Genomic DNA, 23,705 nt, shown 5'->3' with positions numbered 1-23,705 from the left:
CCCAGATCTTCATGAAATTACAACAGGATACTCTGATATATCATAGCTTCACAACAGAATTTCAGCTTTAAGCATCTCCTCTCTCTCTTCCCTCAGGTTTTCAGCTCTTCACAGCAATAAAAAGGGTTAATCTCACCTTGGCCTTGCAGCTTTGCAGCTGGAATGTTGAATTTTCCTTATCGCAGTGGAGAGGGGGGAGAGCCGAGCCGCTCCGGCTGCCCACGGCAAGGCAGTGGGGGGGGTTCCATGGCTGGAACAGGCCCATGGCTCCAGGATGGCCGTGGCCCGGCCCGGCCTGGCCCAAGCAGGGCCTGGCCGGGCCCGCTGGCCCCCACACAGGGCCCTCAGCCACCTGTCCCAGCACCGGAAACGAGAGAGAGCTTGGGGGGGAGTTTGTCTATTCTTAAGTGTGGATCACAGAGGTGTTCACAACTTTAAGTGGCTTAGAGAATTGTCCATATTCAAACTGGCCAGCTGATAGGTTCTATCAGTTCCCAGAGGAAACTGTAAGCACCCCTTAGCAAGGACATCCCTTCCGGGACTATGCTTGCTAACCTATGACAAGCAGTTTCTGGACTGATCTCAGCAAGTTTGTTTCTCATTTCTGCAACTTTTGTTCCCCATTTCTTGCCAAGTTACATTCTGTGCCTTAAGCTTGTGGCCAATTGTAGCGGGTTGAGTTCGAAATATTCATTACTTACTTATTTTCCTTCTGTGAGATAAGAATTAGGAGAAAAGCAAAGCAGGCACAAACCTTAAACAGTTGCAGTACAATGAAAGAGTTTTATTACTAATAGAATTAAGAGTAAAGAGACAATAACAAAACAAAATTAAAGCAAATCCCCCCCCCGCCGCAGCACTTCTCTCCTTTTACCTAGCTCACACAAGGGATAACAGAACATGGGATGTTTGTCAGTGTTCCAGTTCTTGAAAAGTCTCTCTCTTATGCTTAAGGGAAAAAAGGGTTTTTCCTTCAGTTGCACGTGGTTCCCAAACTGCCACCAACAGCAGATCCGCCCGGAAACAAACAATCTGCTGTGTGTAGAACATCTCTCCCATGAAAAATCTCACAGTTCCTTCACAGTACAAAACATGGGCCATCACATGGGGTTATTCATCTTTTTAAGGATAAGTTCTTTGGTATTACAGTTTCTTACCACAGCATGCAAGAAGGTTTCTTTTAAGCTGCCCGCCAGAATTGCGGCACCGCCCTCTTTTCTCCCGTCGCCATTTCCAGCCCCGTCCCACAGGACTCCTTTCTCTTCTCTCTGACTCAGAAGCCGCCACGTTGAAGAGTGTTCTTGTTCGGGCTTTACGGTGGGGAAAGCCTCGCTCCCTTTGTGCTGCTGGCTGCGTGGTGTCCTCTTCAGTTCAGCACGGAGTGTGCTGGCTGCAGACAGAAGGCTCCGCCGGCTCCCGCTGGCTCCGCCGGCCCCGCGTGGAGAGGAGAGGGACCCGCCGGTCCCAGGGAGCCGCGCTGGATGGGTTTAGCTGTGAGCAGTCCATGGCTGGCTTTAGCTGCCTGCGGCTCTGGGACAGCTCCCCCCCAGCCACCCAGGGTCCGTGCCACAGCGTTGGGAAAGGGGGAAGGGGCAGTGGCCCCGGCCTGGCCCGGCGGGGCCAGGAGGCTCGGAGCCCCCCCACCTTCCAGCAGGCGAGCTCCGACAAGAAGGGGAAGTCCCGCCTTTCTGTGCGGTTTAAATATGTAAATTGTGAGAAGCGTAATTGGTCTTAAAGACTGTCCATCAACTCAGGGTCAACCCAATACACCAATATTTGCTAACTTTTACCCTCTATCTTATATTTGCACAGGTACAATGATTTGATCCCTTTCAACTGGAACGGGCACACCAGACCCAGCTTGGGCACAGGGAGGGAATTTATTCCCAACCAAATCCCAGCAGCACAAGGAGAAGGCAAAGAAATCTCTCCAACACCTTCCCCCCACCCAGCGGGGATCACCCGGAACGGGGGTCACCAGGGCTCTGCCCAACGGGGGTCACTGGGGATCATCCAGCGCCCACCCTCCCACGGGGGATGGAGCTGGAGCAGCGCACGAAGCTCTTCCCGCACTCGGGGCACTCGCAGGGCTTCCCTTAGCGGTGCCTCCGGTGGTGTTTGGTCAAGTTTGACCTCTGTGAGAAGCTCTTCCCACACTGGGAACACTCGTAGGGCCTCTCCCCGGTGTGGATGCGCTGGTGGATGATGAGGTTGCAGTTGCGTTTGAAGCCCTTCCCACAGTCGGAGCAGCGGAAGGGCCTCTCATCCGTGTGAATGCGCTGATGTACGAGGAGATCGGAGCTCCTCTGAAACCTCTTCCCACACTCAGAACACTCGTAGGGCCTCTCCCCAGTGTGGGTGCGCTGGTGCACCCTCAGGGTGGAGCTGTGCCTGAAGCTCTTCCCACAATCCAAGCACTCATAGGGCCGTTCCCCAGTGTGGACCACCTGGTGCTGGATCAGGTGGGAGATGCTGGAGAAGCCCTTCCCACATTTCCCACACTCATAGGGCCTCTCCCCAGTGTGGATCCTCTGGTGCCGGATCAGGCTGGAGTTCCACCTGAAGCCCATCCCACATTCCAGGCACTTGTGGGGCTTCTCCCCACCCTGAGGCTTCTCCCCCACCTCCGAGCTCCCCCTGGATCTCCGGCCGCCTTCCCGGCACAGGGGGGCTCTTTCCTCCTTGGATCTCTCTGGGCTGCGTTTGCAGCCCCTCCTCGTGCGGCATCTCCGGGGCTTTTCCTTCTCCTCCATCCAGCCACACCTTGGGAATGACAAATCCTGGTTTGGGGAGAGAAACAAGGGGTGAGTGCCTTGGGCTGGGGGTTTCTCCTGCCCAAGTGCATCACTGGACATCTTGTATCTTTTAAAACCTCCAAAACACCAAGATTCAGACCAAAATGCCCCAAAACATCAAGACACAGACCCAAAACTACCAAAACATCAAGATTCAGACAAAACTCCCTCCAAAATATAAACATTCAGCCCCACAAAAATACAAAACCACCAACATGGAGCCCAAGAAACCTCAGAAACACTAGGATTCACCCAAGGGAAAATCGTGGATCCCCCTCCCTGATCACCTGCTGGAGTGGGGGGGGGGGGGGCAACGCTCCTGGGGCTGGGGGGAGGCTGCAGATACAGCGAGTGCTGGAACCTTGCGGTGCCTCCTCTTCCTGCTCCTCCTCCTCCTGTATCCCTACTCTTCCTCACACTCCTCTTCCTCACACTACTCCTTCTGTAGAATCCTACCTGCTGCTCCCACGTCCATCCTTTCACCATTCTGGTCTCCAGCCCTGCTCCTCCAGCCTTTCTCCTCCTCCCCCCAGGCCCAGCACCCACCCCTGGCTCGCTCTGCCCCCCAGAGCTCTCGGATCGCACAGCACCCGCAGGGATGCAGCTGCGGCAGCTCGGGCTGGGGCAGCGCTGGGCTCTCGGCCGCTCCTGGCCGCACTCGGCCCCCGCCGCAGCCACTTCTGCCAGCACAGCACGGGCCGGCCCGGCCTTGGCGCTCCCCCCCTCCCACCTCCCCAAATTCCCCTCGCGGGGGGCGCCAAGGCCGGGCCACACGGGGGCTCCAGCTGGGGAGCGCCGGGCGCTGCGGCTCTGCCTGGCAACTGCTGAGTCACCAGCGCCGCGCCTGCTGATTGGCTGAGCGCTGCCTGAGGGCCGCGCCTGCACCAAGGGGGGACACCCTGCTCCAGGGGGGATGGCCCGAAAACCGGGCACCCCCAGCGAAGGAACAACACCAACGCCTCCCTACAAACACATGCTCTCAATCTGCTCGGACACAGCCACACGGACTTGGACACAAGCAAGTGACACAAGCAGAAACCATCAGCTCCACAAAATGCTACTGATTGACACACACTGCTGCTCAGCCAAGCTCCTGCTCAATTCCTCAACTTCCAGAACAACAACAAAGCCGGAACACAACCATGGACATCGTGTTCTATACAAAAGGGGACAATGTGGAGGCAGTTTGCACATTCTCCCAGAGCTAATTAAGGACATGGACACCCAGCGGGGGTAAAAAGGGAAGTCGAGAAGGGGTCTCAGCAACAGGGGACAGATGGTGTTGGTGTGCTGGGAAAGGATTGGTTGAAGGGGGTGTGCAGCAATATGGTTAAGGCAAACAGCAGCAGGAGGAATCTATGTGGTAAGAAAGGAAAAGGAAGATGGAAAAGAGGAGGAAGAGAAAAAAGTGAGTACTGGGATGTTTTTCAGCACCATCTTATCCTCAAAATTTGCCAGCTGATCGAGATATCTTCTATTCCTGCTTTCCAGGACAGGGAGACAAAGAAGTTCAGGATTTCAGGGTGTTTCTCTGTGGGGGGGAGCAGCAGGACAGGGCAGCACGGGCTGGGGGCCTGTGGGGAGCTGCGGGGCCGGGCCGGGGCTGTGGGGCAGCCGGGGCTCAGCGCCGGGCACTGCCTGACCCCAACACCCCCCGGGCAGGGCCGGCAGTGGCCCCCGGCCCCCAGGAGGCTGCGGGATGTGGAAGGATCAGGATTTTCTTTCATCGATCTTGTCTGGGTCACTGGAGAAACGACTGATTGTGCAGAAAGCTCAGCAGCTGTCAGAGGATGAGCACCCACAGGCACTGAGGGGGCTGCAGGAGAGGCACAAGAAGCCCCTGCAGCACTTGGCCAGAAAGGCTCAGCAGGGGAATGCAAGAAGGGATGAGCAAAAGGCCAAGGTGAAGGCAAAGGCCATGGCAGAGTTTCTACAGCCCCCCAGGGATGAACCGCAGGGCCCAAGGGGGCCCCAGCACCCAGGGGACGGCGGCGGCCACAAGCACCTGGCACAGGCATTGCCCTCCTCGGCACGGCAGAGCCGACCCAAACAGCCCCTGGCAAGGAATCAGGGCTCCAGCTGCAGGCCACAAGGACACTGCAAGCACAGACAGCAGCACCCTCAGCACGAGCAAGTCCAGCCCTGATGGACATGGATTGGCAGGGCTCTCAGAGCTCCCAGCACACCAGGGACCCACCGCACCAGAGCCCTTGAGAACATTCAGGGCGCGTCTGGATCGAGACGAGGCCGCTCCTGATGGACACAGGGGCCTCTCCATCCACTCCAAATCTGAGACCTAAGGGGGGAAATTGTCAAGAAGTTCTTTGATTATTCAGGCAATAAGTGGGAAAGCTGACCAGGGGTGTTTTATTCAACCACTATCAGTAGATGTGGGAGATGGGTTTGAAACCCATCAATTTCTGTTTGTTCCTAATTGTGATTGTAATTTACTGGGAAGGGATTTGGTGGCTGAAGTGGGAATGCAAATTCATATTGTCAAAGGAGATACAGAGGCTAATGCTGCTGTACCTTGGTGTCAAATGTCTGCAAAGGCCTCTGCTGAAGGGAACCCAGAAGTGTGGGCAGCCCCAGGGAAATAGGGAAAATCAGATATGGAGCCTCTCCAAATTCCTCTGAAGCATCCAGGACAAGTGGTGTCCAAAAGCAATACCCTGTTCCAAGGGAGGCAAGGAAGGGGTTACAGCCTCTTACTGAGGCCCTGCTAAAGGCAGCGCTTCTGGAGCCAGGCATCTCTCCCTACAACACTCCTCTCCTGCCAGCCAAGAAACCCCATCTGGACACCAGAAGGAAAGCACAATTTTCAAGGCTTCAAAAGCAGATTAACTGAGCCTCCTGCCCTGGCCCTCCCAGAAAATAGACTCAGACAGGGGAACTCATTTTACAGGAAAGATCCTTCAGGCCGTTCTGGCTGCTTTAGGAACACAGTGGCACCTCCAAACCCCCTGGTAACCCCAGAGCTCAGGTCGGGTGGAAAGAATGAATGGGGAAATAAAGAAACACCTTCTGAAGCTGCTGAGAGAAACCAAGATGCCACGGGTACGGCTGCTGCCATTGGCTTTGGCAAGAAGAAGAGCCAGACCCAGGGCAGATATTCAATTATCTCCCCTGGAATTGAGGTTTCCAATTCCTCAAACGGGGAATTCTCGACCAAGTGGGGGGTGGAGATCAGGGATGTCTGTTTCAAGCAGTCTGTGGCCAGAATCCTGTCTCTTGTGAAATCTCTTCCACAGGAAGCTCGGCTGGCACAGACCCTGCCTTGGGACTTTAAGGGATGTTACACCACTCAACAGACATGAGTTTAACATCTCAACAGACTGGGAAGAGCCCAAAAGATACCCAAAAGATAATGCCCATCAACAAAACATCAACGCCCATCAGCAAACATCAAGGAACAGCTACCCCAGACACTGCCCCCGGCACAGCTGGAGACCCCTGCTCTGGAAAAGGCTGAGAAGGAAATCAAGGAGTGTGCACCTAATTAACATCAGAGGCCAAGCAATCCGGGGCCAATAGGAAAACAAATACTAAGAACTGCCCAACTTGGAACCAATGAACATTAAACATACGGATTTCTATGGGTTTAGACTGCATAAAGTTGAGGAAAAATTGAGTAAAACTCGTGTGCCATGGAATGATTTTCTCTGCACACCCGGGCTATGTGTGCATGAAATGATTTCTGTTGCACATCCTGGCCAGAATAAAGTAATGCCTTGATCCTCTAACACTAAAAAGGTCGTTGGGGAGTTTTTGTTCTTCCCACAGTTTCGGTGACAAAGTTACAGCATTGGAATGTTTTTTCTTAATAATCCTACCTTGATATTGTCAGTTTGGTCTGGGCCAGAGGTGTGAGAGTCAATTTTTAGTCTTAGGGGAAGAAGTAGAAAAAATCTTTATTGCTTTGGGGGTTTTTTTGTGTATGTGTGTGCGTGGCTGTTAGTGATGTCGGAATTTTGGAATGAGTTTTTCGATGTCCAACTTTAGGTTACATTTTGCAAAACTGGAAGAGCTTTAAAACTGACCCTTTAACTCCTGAAAAGTTCATAGAATATTGGTTGAAAAAAATAAGGAAAGAAACAAAAAAGCCGCTTTTTGGGGAGGGGGGAGAGCCACTTGTGAGTCACCTGATGGCTGCCCTGGAGGAGAAGCTTCCTTCCAGGCAGCCAGCAGAGGAGCTTTAGAAATGCAAATTAACTCTGCTGCGGGAAGTGTGCACAATGTCCCAGGCTCTCCTTGCCTGCCACAGGAATTGGGCTGATTCCCTCTGCCCCTCACCCCAAGCTCTGCCTCCCTGCACCGACGGAATTTGCATCGCTAAAGGCAGAGCCCACACTGAGCATCTCTGACTCTGCAACAGAAATCCCTGAAGCTGCAAAGGAAAACAGCAAACGGAGAATGTTGGGAGAACTTCACTCACAAAAGCGGGGGGAATCATCCCTCTCCCCACTCCAACATCTGCTGGCACTCTCTGTGTTATACAGGGTGGGTTTGACCACTGGGCTGCTTTTGCTGCCACAAGTTCAGCGAAATCACTTGGGAATGCAAGGATGTGATGATTTAATCAGAGAAAAGCGGTCAATTGATGCATCCCTGGCTGCAGGGAACGCCCAAAAATGGGGAAAAGATGAACGGCCACCAGAACAAATCCTACAACACCATGGAGCAGCCCCTGGGAACCCGAACAAATTCATACCAGGTGCCAGAGAACCCACTGATCATTTCAATGCATCATTAGATTACAAGCTGTCCTCCAAATCATAACCAAGCACACAGCTCCAGCTCCTGACCTTCTCACCCACCAATCCACTCCCATGAGCAACGCCACATTTCACCCTGGGATGGCATCAGATTCTCTTCCAGCAGAAGGACCAGGAGGCTGTGGAAAATTAAATGACTCAAAGTGCTCTTGGCAAAGAGATGGCCAAGGAAAAGTGGTGAAACAGAGAGCAAAGGGAATAAAACTTCACAGAGCCATGAATATCGGCTGTTATACAAAGTGGGGGTGCACATTAAGGGGCACATGCAGCAGGCGGATCGGGAAGTCTGTACCTTCCAAGGACCTCAGCCACTGCGGAAAGGGACACGGAGATGCGGCCGGGCAAATCGGCATAAAAAGGAGGCTGCGTCCTCCAACGCTTGGACAGACCCCACGGGAAATGCCCCGTGGCCTCTCCCTTTGTCCACGAATAAAGTTACTTTCACAGGACTCCTCCGGCACCTCTGGGCACACAAATCTCTGGCCACGGGAACTTTCCCGCACACTCCCGGCCACGGGGCAGCCACCTCCGTCCTACCCACAGCAGCCGGGACGAGCCAGCGCTGCTCCGGCACCGGCTCCTGCCGAGGCAGCAGCGGGAAGGAGACCGCGGGCAGCCGCTCCCGCAGCGCCCTCACGCCAGGGCCAACACGGCGCCCACACGGCACAACGAAGCCGCCACAGCCCCCTGCCGCCCCCTCCGCCCGCAGCCAGCCCCGAGCCCCGCCAGAACCGAGCGCGGCTCCCACCTGCGCTGGGGCCGCCTCCGAGCTCCGCCGCCGCCTCAGCGGGCTCCGGCCGCCGCCGCCGCTCCCGGGCCCGCACAGACGCTCCGCCAATGGCGCCTCTGCTGCGCCACGGCCGCCCTGCCGGCGGCTCCGGGCCCGGGCTGCTCCCCGCTCCGACCAATCAGCGCGCCAGAACCACGACTGACGGCAGCACCGCCCAATCGGAGCGAGGGGCGGGCTCTGCACACGGCCCAGCCCCGCCCCGCGCTCCCAGCGCCCCCCGGGCTGCGTGAGGGGAAAGCCGCAGCTGAGGAACAGCCCTGGAACGGGCCCGGCCCGAGCCGCCGTTCAGCTGAGAAGAGAAACAAAGCTCTCCGCTGCTCCCGGCCCGACCTGCCCAGCCCTGCGTGTGGGGTGCCTCCGGCTCCTTGGGAAGCCCTGCAGCCTCGCTACTCCCGCCCCTAATTCGGAGCATCAGTGCATGGCTTTGATTTCCCCGAGAAAGGGAAAACCGCCCCAAACCCCTTTGGCTGAGTGCACGAGGGGAGAGATTTGTGGCAGAAAACTCCCAAAGTCGTTTATGCCCAGCTTGGGAAGAGCAACCCAAGCCAAGCGGAGCTGGGACCCCCCAGCAGCGCCTCTCTGCCGCCCCAGCTGAAGCCCTCGCTGGCTGCTCCAGGCTGGATGGGCAGACTGGGAGCACTGGGAAGGGGCCCCGGCTCGGGCCGCAGCCCCCGGGGCAGCCCCACGGCAGCTCCAAGGCTCCGCCGGCCGGGATGGAACGTGGGAGGGGGAGCAGGGCAAGGGCCGGGGCTGTCGGTGCCCAGGGGACACAAGGGACAGCGGGGGTGAAGAGCGGGAAAGACTCCGCTACTGGAATAAGTAGTACAGGAGGTGTGTTTATTCCAGCGCTGGGACGCACGGGGGATCGCTCCTCCAAAGCCATGCGTGCCGACAGCTGCGTTCAGCTTGGTATTTATCGGGTTACAAGTTCCATATTCATTGAGTTTCCCAATCTGCCTATACATATTCATTACCTGGCCCCGCCCAGCCTCACCTCGTATTACAATGAGCCCAAAAGTCATTTACATCCGCGTTGCGCTTGCGCAGCGTTGTCTGGTGGTCGTGGGCAGGGGTCTCCGAGATGAAATAAGAGTCTTCCTCAGATGAAGTAAAGGGTCTTCCTCATCCCGAACTTTTCACCTTTCCTCCCTGCCTGTGCTCTTTATTTCCCTGGGCTAAGTCGAAACTTCAAGAGTGGTTTGAGTTAGCTTTAGGTTAAAACCAGGATCTTTGGTCAAGATTCCTTCGCCTTTATCAATAGTCTCATATCTTCTCATCCTGCTTTGGTAGGCACAATAAGTGTTGGGCAAGCGGTATGCATTGCTCCTAACAAACCAATTCTTAGTAAATCATTTAATCTCTGCTTCCCCATCCCCCTGATTCCCCACCCCTGCTCTCGGCCTCGTGGGAACGTGAGGTGGGTTGGGTCTCATGAGCGGGACCAGCGATGGAGGGGCCAGGGGCACAGGAGGGACATGCAGGGTCTGCAGCCGGGGGGGACCCCGGCAGAGGGGGGGGGCCGATGCAACACAGATCAACGCGGGGGGGGAGCCGGGCACGGAAGAGGGACCGCGCGCAGGCAAAAAGCCACCAGTGCCACCACAGGGCTGCCACCATCTTGTATGAGCAGAGTGGGGGTGGGAGAATTAAAAATAAAAGCAGCAGCTGGGATTGTGTGTCTGACTCTGCTGCCGCCACGATCTTGGATCAAATTTGAAGTAGAGAAAACTGGAGAAGTAGGTACGGGGGGGAGGTCTGGGGCAGAACCCGAGATGGCCTGGCCAGCACCACACTGAACGGGTGGGTTCAGTAATACAGTCGGTAGCAGAGTCGAGAAGGGTACTTGCCTGCGTTCCTGCAGGAGCATTTATTGCTTCTACACTGTCAAAAGGTGCAGGAGCAAATACAAACATAATCCTGAAACTCACAGTTCTATCCAGGGATGGGGAAAAGACGGGACTAGGGAACAGGGACCAGTGGGGAAGCTGTGGGGGAGTGATGAAGGGTAGAGGCCAACAGCCAACCGGGGAATTCAACCTGGGGTAGATTAACGTAACAGAACCGTGCATCCTGGGAGAAGCCTTTTTGGTCACCCTAGCATAAAAAGGCTCTTATGGTACCAGGGACTTGTGTTACTGAGAACTCTCTGTCCCCTGTAATGTACGTTCACCGGCCACCACAGATGGGAGCAGTGGGATGAGCTTGGCTGAATCTGCTGAATCTGAAGAGAGAAGGGGCCGGCTCCGGCTCCACTCCGTGGATCACTCAGGCAGTGATTTGTACTGGGATGAGAGAGGATCACAGTGTCACCCTGTCCCTGTCCCCATCCCACAGGATGGACCTGCCTGTGGAGCCCATGGAGAGCAGGAGCTGCTCCGGAATCTCACCTGATCCCACCCCAATCCTGCTGCAATCCTGCTCCATCCATCCCACCCCAATCCTGCTCCATCCATCCCACCTGATCCTGCTCCATCCATCCCACCCCAATCCTGCTCCATCCATCCCACCCCAATCCTGCTCCATCCATCCCACCTGATCCTGCTCCATCCATCCCACCTGATCCCACTCCATCCATCCTTCCCTGATTCCCCTCTGGAATCCCACCCTGATCCCACTCCGTACCTGCAGTTGAGCCATTGATTCCCACGTCTTTTCCTGCAGAAAGAGAAGATCCATGAGATTCCAGCACAGATCACACACTGGGATTACCCCCAGGACCCATCCTGGGATCCGCATGGAGGGGATCCGGAGCCGGATCCACCGCTGGTACTCACCGGCTGGCGGGCTGTATCCATGCTTCTGCCTCCTCCCTGTGGAAATAAAGTGGGATCAGCGCCTGTGGTGGGGGATTCCCGGAATGGTGCCGGGTGGATCCGTGGCCCTTCCCAACCCCCATCCTGTGTCGACCCCATACCGGATTGGAGCTTCCAGACGATGAATCCGACGAGGAGAACGAGGATGACGATGGCAGCGATGACGGACACAGCGACCACCAGGGTGAGATTCCCGCCGGATTCTGGCTCTGGGAAACGCAGGACAGTGAGGAGGGGGAGGGGAATCCCCAGTTGGGAATTCCCACATTCCCAATTCCCACATTCCCAATTCCCACACTCCCAGCCTCACCCCAGGCAAAGATCCCGGGCTCTGGCATTCCGGAATGCTCCACCCGGCACCGGTACTGCTCCCGCTCCTCCGGCCGCGCCTCGATCCTGGCCCAGGTGTGGAAGGTGCCGTCGCTGTTGGGAACGACCCCGCCCCACTCCGTCTCCTGATCCCGGATTTCATCCCCCTTCATCCAGCTGACCGCGATGGGCCTGGGGTAGAATCCGTAGGCGTGGCAGGACAAGATCAGTGTCCCAAATTCCTCTTTTCCGGACACGTGGACATCGGGCGGCTCTGGAATGGGACAACGGTGAGATGCATCCATGGAATTCCAGGGGAACGGGATGGAGGTGAAATCCACCCATGGAATTCCCACAGGAATGGGACAGTGGTGAGATCCACCCATGGAATTCCACGGGAATGGGATGGGGGTGAGATCCGCCCATGGAATTCCCACAGGAATGGGACAGGGGTGAGATCCACCCATGGAATTCAACGGGAATGGGACAGGGGTGAGATCCACCCATGGAATTCCATGGGAGGTGGATGGGGGTGAGATCTGCCCATGGAATTCCACGGGAATGGGATGGAGGTGAAATCCACCCATAGAATTCCCACAGGAATCTGCCCACGGAATTCCCACAGGAATTCCCGTGTTCCCAAGTCCTCCGTTCCCAAATCCCAGATTCCCACAGGAATTCTGCTCCCACCTTTGCGCTCCAGCGCCTCCCGCCCATATCCGACGTATTTCCGGAGCGCTTCCGGGCAGATGTGCTCCAGGTAATTCGTCAATTGCTCCACCGTGACCCCGTCACTATTCCAGCGCCTCGTGGTGACCTGGGCAGCGCCGTCGGCCGGCACAAAGCCCTGGGATCCCAGCTCGAAGGAGAGGAAATCCCGCCCATCGTAGCCATCCCGGCGGAATCCACGGACGCTCCCATCGGACAGGAGGTCACAGCCGTAATCGTACTGCACTGTGTGGAGACCTGGGGGGGATTGGACCCACAGAGACCCATGGAATTGTGTCCCAGCCCCACGGAGCCCCAGAGTCCAATGGAAACCGACAGATCCCATCCCAGCCCCTTGGAGCCCCATCCCAAACCCAGGGATCACAAGAGATCCCATCTCAGCCCCACGGATCCCATCCAAGCCCCACGGATCCCATCCCAGCCCCACAGATCCCATCCCGGCCCCACAGATCCCAGCCCAGCCCCACAGATCCCATCCCAGCCCCACAGATCCCAGCCCATCCCCACAGACCCAAGCCCGGCCCCATTGATCCCATCCCAGCCCCACGGGTGCCATTCCAGCCCCACAGATCCCATTCCAGCCCCACGGATCCCATCTTGGCCCCACGGATCCCCAGCCCGGCCCCACAGATTCCCAGCCCCACGGATCCCATCCCAGCCTCACGGATCCCATCCCGGTCCCACGGATCCCCAGCCCGGCCCCACAGATTCCCAGCCCCACACTTCCCATCCCGGCCCCACACTTCCCAGCCCAGCCCCACGGATCCCATCCCAGCCCCACGGATCCCATCCCGGTCCCACAGATCCCATTCCAGCCACACAGATCCCAGCCCAGCCCCACAGATCCCATTCCGGCCCCACACTTCCCATCCCAGCCCCACACTTCCCATCCCAGCCCCACACTTCCCATCCCAGCCCCACAGATCCCATCCCAGCCCCACGGATCCCATCCCAGCCCCACAGATCCCAGCCCAGCCCCACGGATCCCATCCCAGCCCCACAGATTCCATCCCGGCCCCACAGATTCCATCCCAGCCCCACGGATCCCATCCCAGCCCCGGCTCCCCCCACTCACCCCTGCTCTGGTTGTACCGGGCCCGCGCTGTCTCCAGGTTCACGGCACCGATCTGCTGCTCCCTCTTGCACTTCTCAGTCTGGCCATCCCAATATCCCGGCTCTGCTCCCTTCTCCATCCACGGTGTCTGGGGCTCCATCCGGCCCCGCTCGCTGTCGTAGCGCGTGAAGGGGATCCCATCCAGGAACCCCATGATCATGAACTGGGGGACCCACGGGCCAGGCTCCGACACCGACACAGACAGGTACCGCAGGGAGTGGAGAACTGGGGGGACACGGAGATTTAGGGGGTCGGGGGGGTTATGTATCAATGAAAGGGGAACTGGGAGAACTGGGAAGGGGTTGGGGATCTCATGACCCAGGAAAAGGGAGTGCAGGGAGTCCCTGTGCCCAGGATGTTGGGAAAGATGAAACAGGAAAACCTTATAAATATGATTGCCTGACAAAAGATTTTGGGAATAGGAAAACTATAAGCGACATCGAAATGAAAGCCACCTTTGAGATACCAAGTCTTAGTTACTGAACAACTGGAAAACAATGGTATGGCCGACTGAATGTAATCCCCTCTTGATTGAACAATACCCTCTGCTTGCAGGCAGGTCCAAGGGTCAGAGCAGACCCTACTAGCTCAGCAGAAGGGGTCCAAAGAGTAGTTTTTAGAAGTTAAGATGTAACACTCTATGGTAATATAAGAACTCTTATAGGCTGTATGTAAATGCTATAGGATTTGTATCTTGTATTAGATTGGTTAGTGACAATTAGAATATTCAGTACAGAAGATGATTTATTGTATTGTAACCAGGACTTCAGACACTTCTTTTTACTACACTCTTACTATACACTCTTACTGTAGACTCTTACTATTCTCTCTTTGCTTACCCGCTTACTCTCTTGCTCTCTTGGGCCTGCTCAGAGCTGCCAGCTGCAGCTCTAAGCAGTGCCCCTGTACCCACGCCCTTTGCAATAAACCGCATGTTCCAAGACCTGACTACAGAGATCTCTCGTCTCCGTCCCCGACCGTCCGAACCCGCACCGAGCGTCCCCAACCGAGCCACCCTGCTCCTACAGTCTGGCGCCCATCGTGATTGCCGAACCCCCCAAGAACCTTCAGTCTGGCGCACAACGTGATTGAAGGCTCGGTTCAGCTTTCTCCATCTGTGGGAGACTTCTCCATGGACGGTAACTAAAAGATCAGTTATAGCCACCTAGAACGTGTCGTGAGCATGGCATACCGTTGCTGCGCATCGTAAAAGCCGGAGCTCTATAACTCTGCCAAGGCAGCCCTCGAGCACGGGGATTACCTGGAGCTCTTGGAGGGAATTGCCTGGCAGTCCTCGAGCACAGGCGGCCACTGCTGCACAGCGGCTACCTGGAGCTCTGTGAGGAAGTTTGCCGTGGCACCCCTCGAGCACGGACACGCTGCTAAGCAGTGCCGACCGGAGCTCTAAGGAGGGACCCTGCCGCGCGTCCCGAGCACAGGCGAGTAGTGCTCAGCACCGCCCGCACTGGAGCTCAGTGCGGACCCACCTGTGAGGTCCTGAGCACGGAAAGCCGTTGCCACGCGACGCCTAAAACCGGAGCTCTGAGAGAGGACCCAAAAGCAGCGTCCTGAGCGCCGAGTGGAGTGCCTGGCCAGCCCCCCACGACGGACCCCTGAGCAAGGACACTGCTCCTGCGACATCATCTAAGTGAGTATCATACTGGTCTGATAATGGGACAAATGCACTCTGCCCATGACAGAGATCTCTATAAGCAACTTAAGCATTTACTAAGCTCTAGTTCAAGACAATTACCTAAACAGGAGCTAAAAAACCTCTTAGAATGGACTCTGATTAATTTCCCAAATGCTGACCGTTCAGCCGTCTTTACAAGAGACTTCTGGGACACAGTTGGGGTTAAGCTCTTTAATAATATTTCCTACCGGGATATGGCTGCCGCGCAGCTGCTCCCAGCTTGCAGAGCGCTGGTGGAGCTGTTTGCTGCGAAGGCACCGCCCGCAGCAGTCACTCCGCCGAGCCCGGCTCCTGCTGCGAGCCCGCCCCTTGCCGCCGCGAGCCCGCAACGGGGCGCGGCCCCCGCCTCTCCGCCGGTCCTCGCGGCTCCAGTACCCGCGGTCCGGCTGACTCGCGCCGCCCCGCCCCCCGCGCTCGCGGTCCCGGCACCCGTTGCCCCGGCCCCAGCCACCCCACCGGACCCTACGGCCCCTCCCACCATCCCCGCCCCCGCCATCCCGCTCGTCCCCGCTGTCCCGGCTCCCGCCCTCGGTTCCAGCGTCTTCGCGGCCCCGCCCCTCACTTCTATCACCCCGTCCGCCAGCGTCTCCGCGACCCCGCCCCTTGCCCCTGCCCCCACGTGCCCCCCCGCTGCTGCCGTCATTGTTACCCCACCCCCCACTGCTGGCATATTCGTAGCCCCGCCCCCCGGCGATACCCCGGCGGGGGCGGCGGCCACCCCCCTGCTACCTACGGGTGCTACCGCTCCCCCAGCCGCGCCGGTTATGGCCATGGCTGCCATTATAGCCGGCCCCCCGCAAAGCCAAGCGGCGACCCTTCTTCCAGCCCCCCAGGTCCCCCTTGCCGCCACCGACACGGTGCCGGTGGTAGCTGATAGCCCATCCGCGTCCGTCGCTGCTGCGTCTTCACAGTCTCCTGCCGCTCGCGAACCACCAGTACCGACAGCGCCTGTCACGACCGCGCTGGGGCCCCCGGTGCCCCCTGTACACGTTGCCGCGGGAACCCTGCCCCCTCACCCTACCGTTCAAGCGCACACAGCACGCCCCGAGCTGTCCCCCGGCCCCGCGGCAGCACAGACGCCTATGTCTACTCCCGTCCCTGCCGGCGTCCCTGCGCAATCCCCCGATCCCGGCACACCATCGCTCGCGCTGGAACGCGGAGCGCCCCAGCCCAGCGAGCCACTTGCTGCTGGTGCCGCAGCGTCTGCACGGATGACTGGAGCCCCCTCCGTGCCTGCCGCTGTCCCAGCCCCGTCTCCCGGCACCTCCGCTCCGGCAGCGTCGTTCCTGCCCGCCGCACCAGCACCCACCCCAGCCCAGCCTACAAGCTCCCAGCGGCAGCACGCCGTGATCCAGCCGCCGGCCCTCTTGCCCCCCGCCGCCCCGAGATCATCTCCTGCCGACAGAGCAGCTCTGCCGCCGCCGCCCGCCCCCGTGGCCCCAGACCGCACCCTGCTGTATCCACCGCAGCCTCCCGCTTCTCAGCTGCCAAATAGTGCAGTCCCACCGCCACCGGCATCCATGATCGTCCCATCGCCCCCTCCCTCGACCGCGGCCGCAGCCCCAGCCCCTGGTTCTGCAGTCCTGCCATCTCCCGCTCTGCCCGAACCGCCCGCCACACGGACTGCCGCCATCACAGCCTGCCACGTTGCCCTGATGACGCAACCCACGCATGCGCAATTGCTGCAACTTCCGGACCAGCGATATCACTCCGCTCACACTCCTCCAACCGCAGCACCGCTCCCGGGATCAGCCGCACATCACCCCGCGGCTCCGCCGCCTGCCCCCCTGCCTCCGCCGCCGCATCCCGGAGCCAACCCAAGCAGCACCGAATCACGCCCGCACTCCCTCGAACACCCAGCCGCGCTATCGCCCTCTGCGCTCCTGGCACCGAATGGGACTCCTTTGTATCACCAATCGATCGCACTGCCACAGCCAGGCACACAAGCCGTGCAACGAGGAGGGGGAGGGTGGAATATGACACCTGCTTTTATAAATACAGGACAGACTGAGAACTGTTTTGCCCCTGCAAATGCCAACACCTTAATCCCAATACAAAACAATTCCGAAAAAGAATTAAGTCTGTTCCCAAACAGGTTCACTGTCCCCCCAGTGTTTGGGACAGACTCCGCAACCCATAGAGAGAAAGCGAGTTCTGAGAGTTTGTCAGCGCTACCTTCTGAATCAAAAAATCCTCCAAAGTGCTCAGATTATGCTCAATTAACAGATTGGCATGAAATAAGACTCCAAATCTATAAAGATGAAAGTCTTAGTCTATTAGCTAAGCCTGTGATAGCTAGCCAACAGCCTAACAGTCCTAAAACGTGGGCTCCCATCCCCACTCTTGAAATTAAAGAACTAAAAAAGGCTGTAAGATACAGTGGCATTTGCTCACCGTATCTTAAACAACTGCTAAAAAGTACCCTAAAAGGAACACATCAAACTTTAAAACGCATTTTAGATCAACAGAAAGGGGGAAAAGCCCAGGCTACACCTCAAAGAAGGTTGAATAAAGCCTTGTATGTTTTTAATTTCTTGAACGGCTCTGCAGAAGAGCCTGATCCCCCCATTTTCAGATATTTCTTGAACAATAAAAAAGCAAAACTGAAAAAACACCCCCCAGTTTTAATTAAGATTCTAGAATCAGGAAAAATAGAAAGACCATACAATCTCATAATGTGGGGAAAGGGATTTGCATGTCTCTCCACAGGTGAAGGAACCAAGTGGATTCCAGCAAAGAAGGTGAAGCTGTACCACGCATCAAAGCCTGCTGTCGATTCCACTTCAGCCAGTGACCCCGTGAGTGGGAGCCGAGAAGCCGTCACCCAAATGTGAACTAGGCAGAACCACTGAGAGAAGTTCGTCTGCCAGAAACGGCTCAAGAAAAGAATGGAGTTCTAGTATTATTTGTGTAGATGCATGTTATTTTTAACCTTTTGTTTTTGTTTTTGCAGTGAAGCTTTACCTGTAAATCAACCAAAGACAAATGTTTGGGTTGCTTTAGCCAAATCTGCAGGCTCCGATACCATCTGTCTGTCTGACACAAGCCCTGACAAACCTTCCTCAACTTATAGAGTGCCTTTCCCAGAAGGTTTTAGTACAGTTACAAAACCTAAGGGACCTAGCTAACCAAATTACAACAGATAACCCGTCTTGGCTAGACAGCTTGTTTGATGGTTGGAGCTTTGCACCTTGGCTAAGGGAACTCTGTAAAATAGGCTTGATTATTCTAGTAGTAATAATTATAGTTCTAGTAGCAGTACCTTGTATACTTCAGTGTGTGCAAAAAATGACGAGTAGGACTGTGTCTAATATCTTAGTTGTTCATCGGAACGGGGGAGATGTTGGGAAAGATGAAACAGGAAAACCTTATAAATATGATTGCCTGACAAAAGATTTTGGGAATATGAAAACTATAAGCGACATCGAAATGAAAGCCACCTTTGAGATACCAAGTCTTAGTTACTGAACAACTGGAAAACAATGGTATGGCCGACTGAATGTAATCCCCTCTTGATTGAACAATACCCTCTGCTTGCAGGCAGGTCCAAGGGTCAGAGCAGACCCTACTAGCTCAGCAGAAGGGGTCCAAAGAGTAGTTTTTAGAAGTTAAGATGTAACACTCTATGGTAATATAAGAACTCTTATAGGCTGTATGTAAATGCTATAGGATTTGTATCTTGTATTAGATTGGTTAGTGACAATTAGAATATTCAGTACAGAAGATGATTTATTGTATTGTAACCAGGACTTCAGACACTTCTTTTTACTACACTCTTACTATACACTCTTACTGTAGACTCTTACTATTCTCTCTTTGCTTACCCGCTTACTCTCTTGCTCTCCTGGGCCTGCTCCGAGCTGCCAGCTGCAGCTCTAAGCAGTGCCCCTGTACCCACGCCCTTTGCAATAAACCGCACGTTCCAAGACCTGACTACAGAGATCTCTCGTCTCCGTCCCCGACCGTCCGAACCCGCACCGAGCGTCCCCAACCGAACACCCCTGCATCCTACACAGGAAAGGGGTCCAGGGGTCCCCAGTGCCAGGGAAAGAGGAGTCACGAGGTGGGGAGACCTGGGATAGCCGGAATGGGGGGCTCGGGAGTCCTTGATGCAGAGGGAAGGGGGGGCTGGAGGCTGAGAAAAGTGGGAATGGGGGTTCAGGGGGTCTCAGGGTCAAGGAAAAGGGGGGGTCTGGGGACTGGGGAAGGCCGGGAAGGAAATATCGGGTGGGATTGGTGCAGGATAAAGGAGTGCAGGGCGGTCCCAGTGCCCGGGACTGGAAATTCAGGGGGGTCCCAGAGCCCAGAATCCCCCCTGGGACCCTCCCGGATCCCTGGGACCCCTATCAGAAAGCGCAGGAGGTGAAGAGCTGGGGGGACGCAGAGACTGGAGGGGTCTGGGGGTGTCCAAGGCTCAGGAGGCGGAACTTGGAGAGCCGGGAAGGGTTCGAGGTTCAAGGAAGGGACTGGGAGAGGCGGGATGGGGGATCCAGGGGGTCCCTGTGCCCACGAAAGGGGATCCAGGGGTCCCCGGTGTGGAGGGAAGCGGGGTCTGGGTGCTGGGAAAGGCAGGAATGGGGGTGCAGGGGGCCCCTGGGACACGGGAAAGGGGGGCTGGGGCTGGGAGAGGCGGGCGGAGCCCGGGGCGAAGTTTGGGAGACGCGAAAGCCAAAGAGACCGAGGCAGCGCGGGGGGAGGGGGGAAAAGGGGAATTCCAGGGAATTCAGCCGGATCCCACTGGATCCCCGCTGCCGCGACCCCCCTGGAGACCCCTGGGACGCCCGGGAGCCTCCGGGAGCCCCTTTCGGGAAGCGGTGGGAGTGGAAAACAGGGGGGGACACAGAAATTTGGGAGATCTGGGGAATCCAAAAGCCGAGGAAAAGGGCGGGACTGCGATCTGGGAAGGGCGGGATGCCCGGGAAGGGGGTGCAGGGGGGTCCCAGAGCACTGACGGGGGTGCAGAGGGATCCCAGTCCCGGATAAGGGGGTGCAGGGGGTCCCGGTGCCCGGGAAAGGGGGGTCAGGGGAGTTTCCTTTCCGGAATTCGGGGTTCAGGGGGGTCCCGGTGCCCGAAAATGGGGGTTCAGGGGGGTCCTGATCCCCAGGAATGAGGATCAGGTGATTCCCAGAATTCGGATTCGAGGGGGTCTCGGTACCCGAAAATGGAAGTTCAGGGGGGTCCCGGTGCCACATAAGGCGGTCCGGGGGTTCCCGGTGCTGGGGAAAGGGGTACAGGAGGGTCCCGGTGCCAGGAAATGAACGTTCAAGGGGGTCCGCGTGCTCGGGAATGGGGGCTCAGTGGATTCTGACGCCCGGGAATGAGGGTCCAGGGGGATCCCCGTGCCCGGCAATGGCGGTTCAGGGGGGTCCCGGTGCCAGATAAGGGGGTACAGGGGGGTCCCGGTGCTGGGGAAGGGGATGGAGGGGGGGTCACAGGACCAAAAATGGGGGTTCCGGGGGGTTCCTGTGCCCGGGAATGGGGGTTTAGGGGGTTCCTGGTGGCCGGAAATGGAAATTCAGGGGGTCCCAGTGCCGGGGGTCCCACTCACCTTTCGTCGCCCGCCCCGGGGTCCCCAGGAGCCCCAGGAGCCCCAAGAGCACCCCCAGACCCAGCGCTGGAGCCATCGCGCTGCTCCGCTCGGCCCCGCTCGGCCCCGCCCCAGCCCTGGCCCCGCCCCCAGCACCGCCTCCGGCCCCGCCATTGGCGCCGCTATTTCCTGTCGGCCAATGACGACTCGGATCCCAAGTGACGTCACAGGTCACTGGGCAGATCGCGGTCTCGCAGGTTGGGACGCGGAAGCGAAGGAGACCGAGGGAGCGCGGGGGGGGGGAAGGGGAGGGGCTGGGAAAAGGGGAATTCCTCTGGATCCCTCTGGATCCCCGCTGCGACCCCCCTGGAGCCCTCTGGGACCCCCTTTTGGGAAGCGCCGGGAGTGGAGAATTGGGGGGACACGGAAATTTGGGAGACCTGGGGGGTCCAAAGGTGAAGGAAAAGGGCGGGTCTGGGGTCTGGGGAAGGGCGGGATGCCCTGGAAGGGGTGCAGGGGGTCCCAGAAGACGTGAAGGGGATCCAGGAGGGGGTCCCAGTCCCGGATAAGGAGGTGCAGGGGTGCCCCAGTACCCTGAAATGGGGGTTCAGGGGCTCCCAGGTCAAGGAAAGCGGGGTGAGGGCACTGGGAGAGGCGGGATGGGGAATCCGGGGGGTCCCAGTGCCCAGGAAAGGAGGTCCAGGGACCCCCGGTGTTGAGGAAAAAGGGGGCTGGGGGCTGGGAAAGGCAGGAATGGGGGTGCAGGGGGTCCCTGGATCAGGGAAAAGTGGGGGCTGGGAGAGGAGAGGGCCGGGAAAGGGGGTGCGAGGGGCACTGGTGCAGGATAAGGGGTTCAGGGGGTCCTGGTGCCAGATAAAGGGATGCAGGGGGGTCCCAGTCCCCCGGAAAAGGGGGTCGGGGGCTTCCCCTCCTGGGATTCGGGGTTCAAAGGGGTCCCGGTGCCCAGAAATGGAGGGTCGGGGGGTGCTGATGCCCACGAGTCGGGGTTCAGGGCGGTGCCCGAGCCCACAAATTGGGGTGGGGGCTGTTCTAGTGCCCGGAAAGGGACATTCAGGGGGGTCCCCGTGCCCAGGAAATGGGGTTCGGGGGGGGGGGGGGGGGCTCCCTTCCCGGGTTTCGGGGTTCAGGGGGGTCCCGGTGCCGGGAGATGGGGGTGCAGGGGGGTCTCTGTGCCCAGGAATGGGGGTGCAGGGGGGTCCCGGTGCCGGATAAGGGGGTGCAGGGGGGTCCCTGTACCCTGAAATGGGGGTTCAGGGGAGTTTCCTTCCCGGAATTCGGGGTTCAGGGGGGTCCCGGTGCCCAGGAATTGGGGGTTCAGGGGGTCCCCGAGATGGGGAATTGGTCTCGGTTCCCCTGAAATGGAGATCCAGAGGAGTCCCTGTACCCAGGAATCGGGGGCTCAGGGGAGTTCTATTCCCGGAAATCGGGGTTCAGGGGGGGTCTCTGTGCCCAGGAATGGGGGTGCAGGAGGGTCCCGGTGCTGGGAATGGGGGTTCAGGCGGGTCCCGGTGCTCAGGAATGGGGGTTCAGAGGGGTCTCTCTGCCCAGGAATGGGGGTGCAGGGCGGTTCCGGTGCCGGGGCAGGCGCCGGGCAGATCCCGCTGCCGCAGCTTGGGAGACGCGAAAGTGACCGAGGGAGCTGGGGGGGGGGGGGAGGGGACGGGGACAAAAGGGGAATTCCCGGGAATTCAGCTGGATCCCACTGGATCCGCGCTGCGACCCCCCTGGGACCCCGCGACAACCGCTTGGGACCCCCTGGGACCCGCCGGGACCCCCTGGGACACGTGAAGGGGGTGCAGGAGGGGGTCCCAGTCCCAGATAAGGGGGTTCAGGGGGGTCCCGATCCCCAGGAATGGGGGATCAGGTGATTCCCTTCCCAGAATTCGGATTATCGGCACCCGATAGTGGAAGTTCAGGGGGGTCCCGGTGCCACATAAGGCGGTCCGGGGGTTCCCGGTGCTGGGGAAAGGGGTACAGGAGGGTCCCGGTGCCAGGAAATGAACGTTCAAGGGGGTCCGCGTGCTCGGGAATGGGGGCTCAGTGGATTCTGATGCCCGGGAATGGGGGTCCAGGGGGATCCCCGTGCCCGGGAATGGCGGTTCAGGGGGGTCCCGGTGCCAGATAAGGGGGGACAGGGGGGTCCCGATGCTGGGGAAGGGGATGGAGGGGGGACACAGGACCAAAAATGGGGGTGCCGGGGGAGTCCCGTGCCCGGGAATGGGGGTTTAGGGGGTTCCCGGTGGCCGGAAATGGAGGTTCAGGGGGGTCCCGGTGCCGGGGAATTGCGGTTCAGGGGGGTCCCGGTGGCCGGAAATGGAGGTTCAGGGGGGTCCCGGTGCCCGGGAATTGCGATTCAGGGGGGTCCCGGTGCCGGGGGTCCCACTCACCTTTCGTCGCTTCCCCCGGGGCCCCCAGGAGCCCCAGGAGCCCCAAGAGCACCCCCAGACCCAGCGCTGGAGCCATCGCAGCCGTCACCGAGCGCAGCTGTGGCGCAGTTTGGGAAACGCGAAAGCGAAAGTGACCGAGGGAGCGCGGGGGGGGGGAGGGGAAAAGGGGGAATTCCAGGGAATTCACCTGGATCCCCTCCCCGAACCCTCCCCGGCCACGCCCTGTGGGACCCCTGTGCCGGGCTGGGCTGAACTCCCGGGCCCTGCGGCCAAACTCTGCCTGGAACCCGCTGGGTTCGGCCCAAAGCGGGGAAAGCTCCGGGACCCGCAGATCCATTTTGTCCTGCGGGTGCGGGGCCCCACCCCCGAGGGAGCAGGACTGGGCACTGTGACCCCGATCCCTGATTCTGAATCTCCTTCTCTCTCTCCCTCTCCTCTCCCTTTCCTTTGGGTGATCACAAATCCCAGAGCAGCTGCAGAGCCCCATGCCCAGTTCGGGTTTCCCAGCAAAGAGAGGCCTGGGGCTGAGGTGCCCCGGGATGGCCGGGAATGAGGGGTCCATGGGTCCCCGGGGTCAGGGAAAAGGGGGATCCAGCGGCTGGGAGAGGTGGATACCCGGAAAAGGGGGCAGGGGGGTGTTGGTGCAGGGTCAGGGGGTGCAGGGGGGTCCCGGAGCTGGGGAAGGAGATGCAGGGGGGTCCCAGTGCCCAGGAATGGGGTGGGGGGGAGCAGGATCTGGGAAATGGTGGCA

General features: G+C 58.4%; 2 protein-coding genes across 5 annotated transcripts in view; both read right to left on the bottom strand.

The window, feature by feature from the left end:
- Window positions 1–23,484, bottom strand: part of LOC309584119 (class I histocompatibility antigen, F10 alpha chain-like) — a gene marked incomplete at its 3' end in the record, with an annotated part of 42,659 nt that extends 19,175 nt beyond the window's left edge. The window contains exons 1-8 of one of the 4 annotated variants that reach the window (XM_082300052.1): window positions 22,955–23,474; window positions 13,287–13,550; window positions 12,173–12,448; window positions 11,484–11,756; window positions 11,275–11,382; window positions 11,135–11,170; window positions 10,983–11,015; window positions 10,199–10,642 (exon numbers count right to left, since the gene is read on the bottom strand). In XM_082300052.1, coding sequence (XP_082156178.1) covers window positions 10,626–10,642; window positions 10,983–11,015; window positions 11,135–11,170; window positions 11,275–11,382; window positions 11,484–11,756; window positions 12,173–12,448; window positions 13,287–13,550; window positions 22,955–23,441 — 1,494 coding nt within the window. In that variant the 5' untranslated portion in view covers window positions 23,442–23,474. Of the gene's footprint in view, window positions 1–10,198; window positions 10,643–10,982; window positions 11,016–11,065; window positions 11,383–11,483; window positions 11,757–12,172; window positions 12,449–13,286; window positions 13,551–20,567; window positions 20,670–22,954 lie in introns of those variants that run through there. The other 3 variants (XM_082300051.1, XM_082300049.1, XM_082300054.1) reach the window with 3 other exon arrangements.
- LOC309584124 (uncharacterized protein) lies at window positions 450–8,438 on the bottom strand. The gene is made up of 2 exons (XM_082300063.1): window positions 8,319–8,438; window positions 450–2,780 (listed from the first exon to the last, which is right to left on the bottom strand). Exon 2 carries the CDS (start codon window positions 2,751–2,753, stop codon window positions 2,097–2,099), a length of 657 nt encoding a protein of 218 aa, XP_082156189.1. The 5' UTR covers window positions 2,754–2,780; window positions 8,319–8,438; the 3' UTR covers window positions 450–2,096.
- Window positions 23,485–23,705: the final 221 nt, after the last annotated feature.

The sequence above is a fragment of the Coloeus monedula genome (genome assembly GCF_965178545.1).
Source record: "Coloeus monedula genome assembly, chromosome: 36".
Lineage (NCBI taxonomy): Eukaryota > Metazoa > Chordata > Aves > Passeriformes > Corvidae > Coloeus > Coloeus monedula.
Note: the sequence above shows the minus strand (reverse complement) of the source record. Positions and strands in the feature narration are given on the sequence as shown.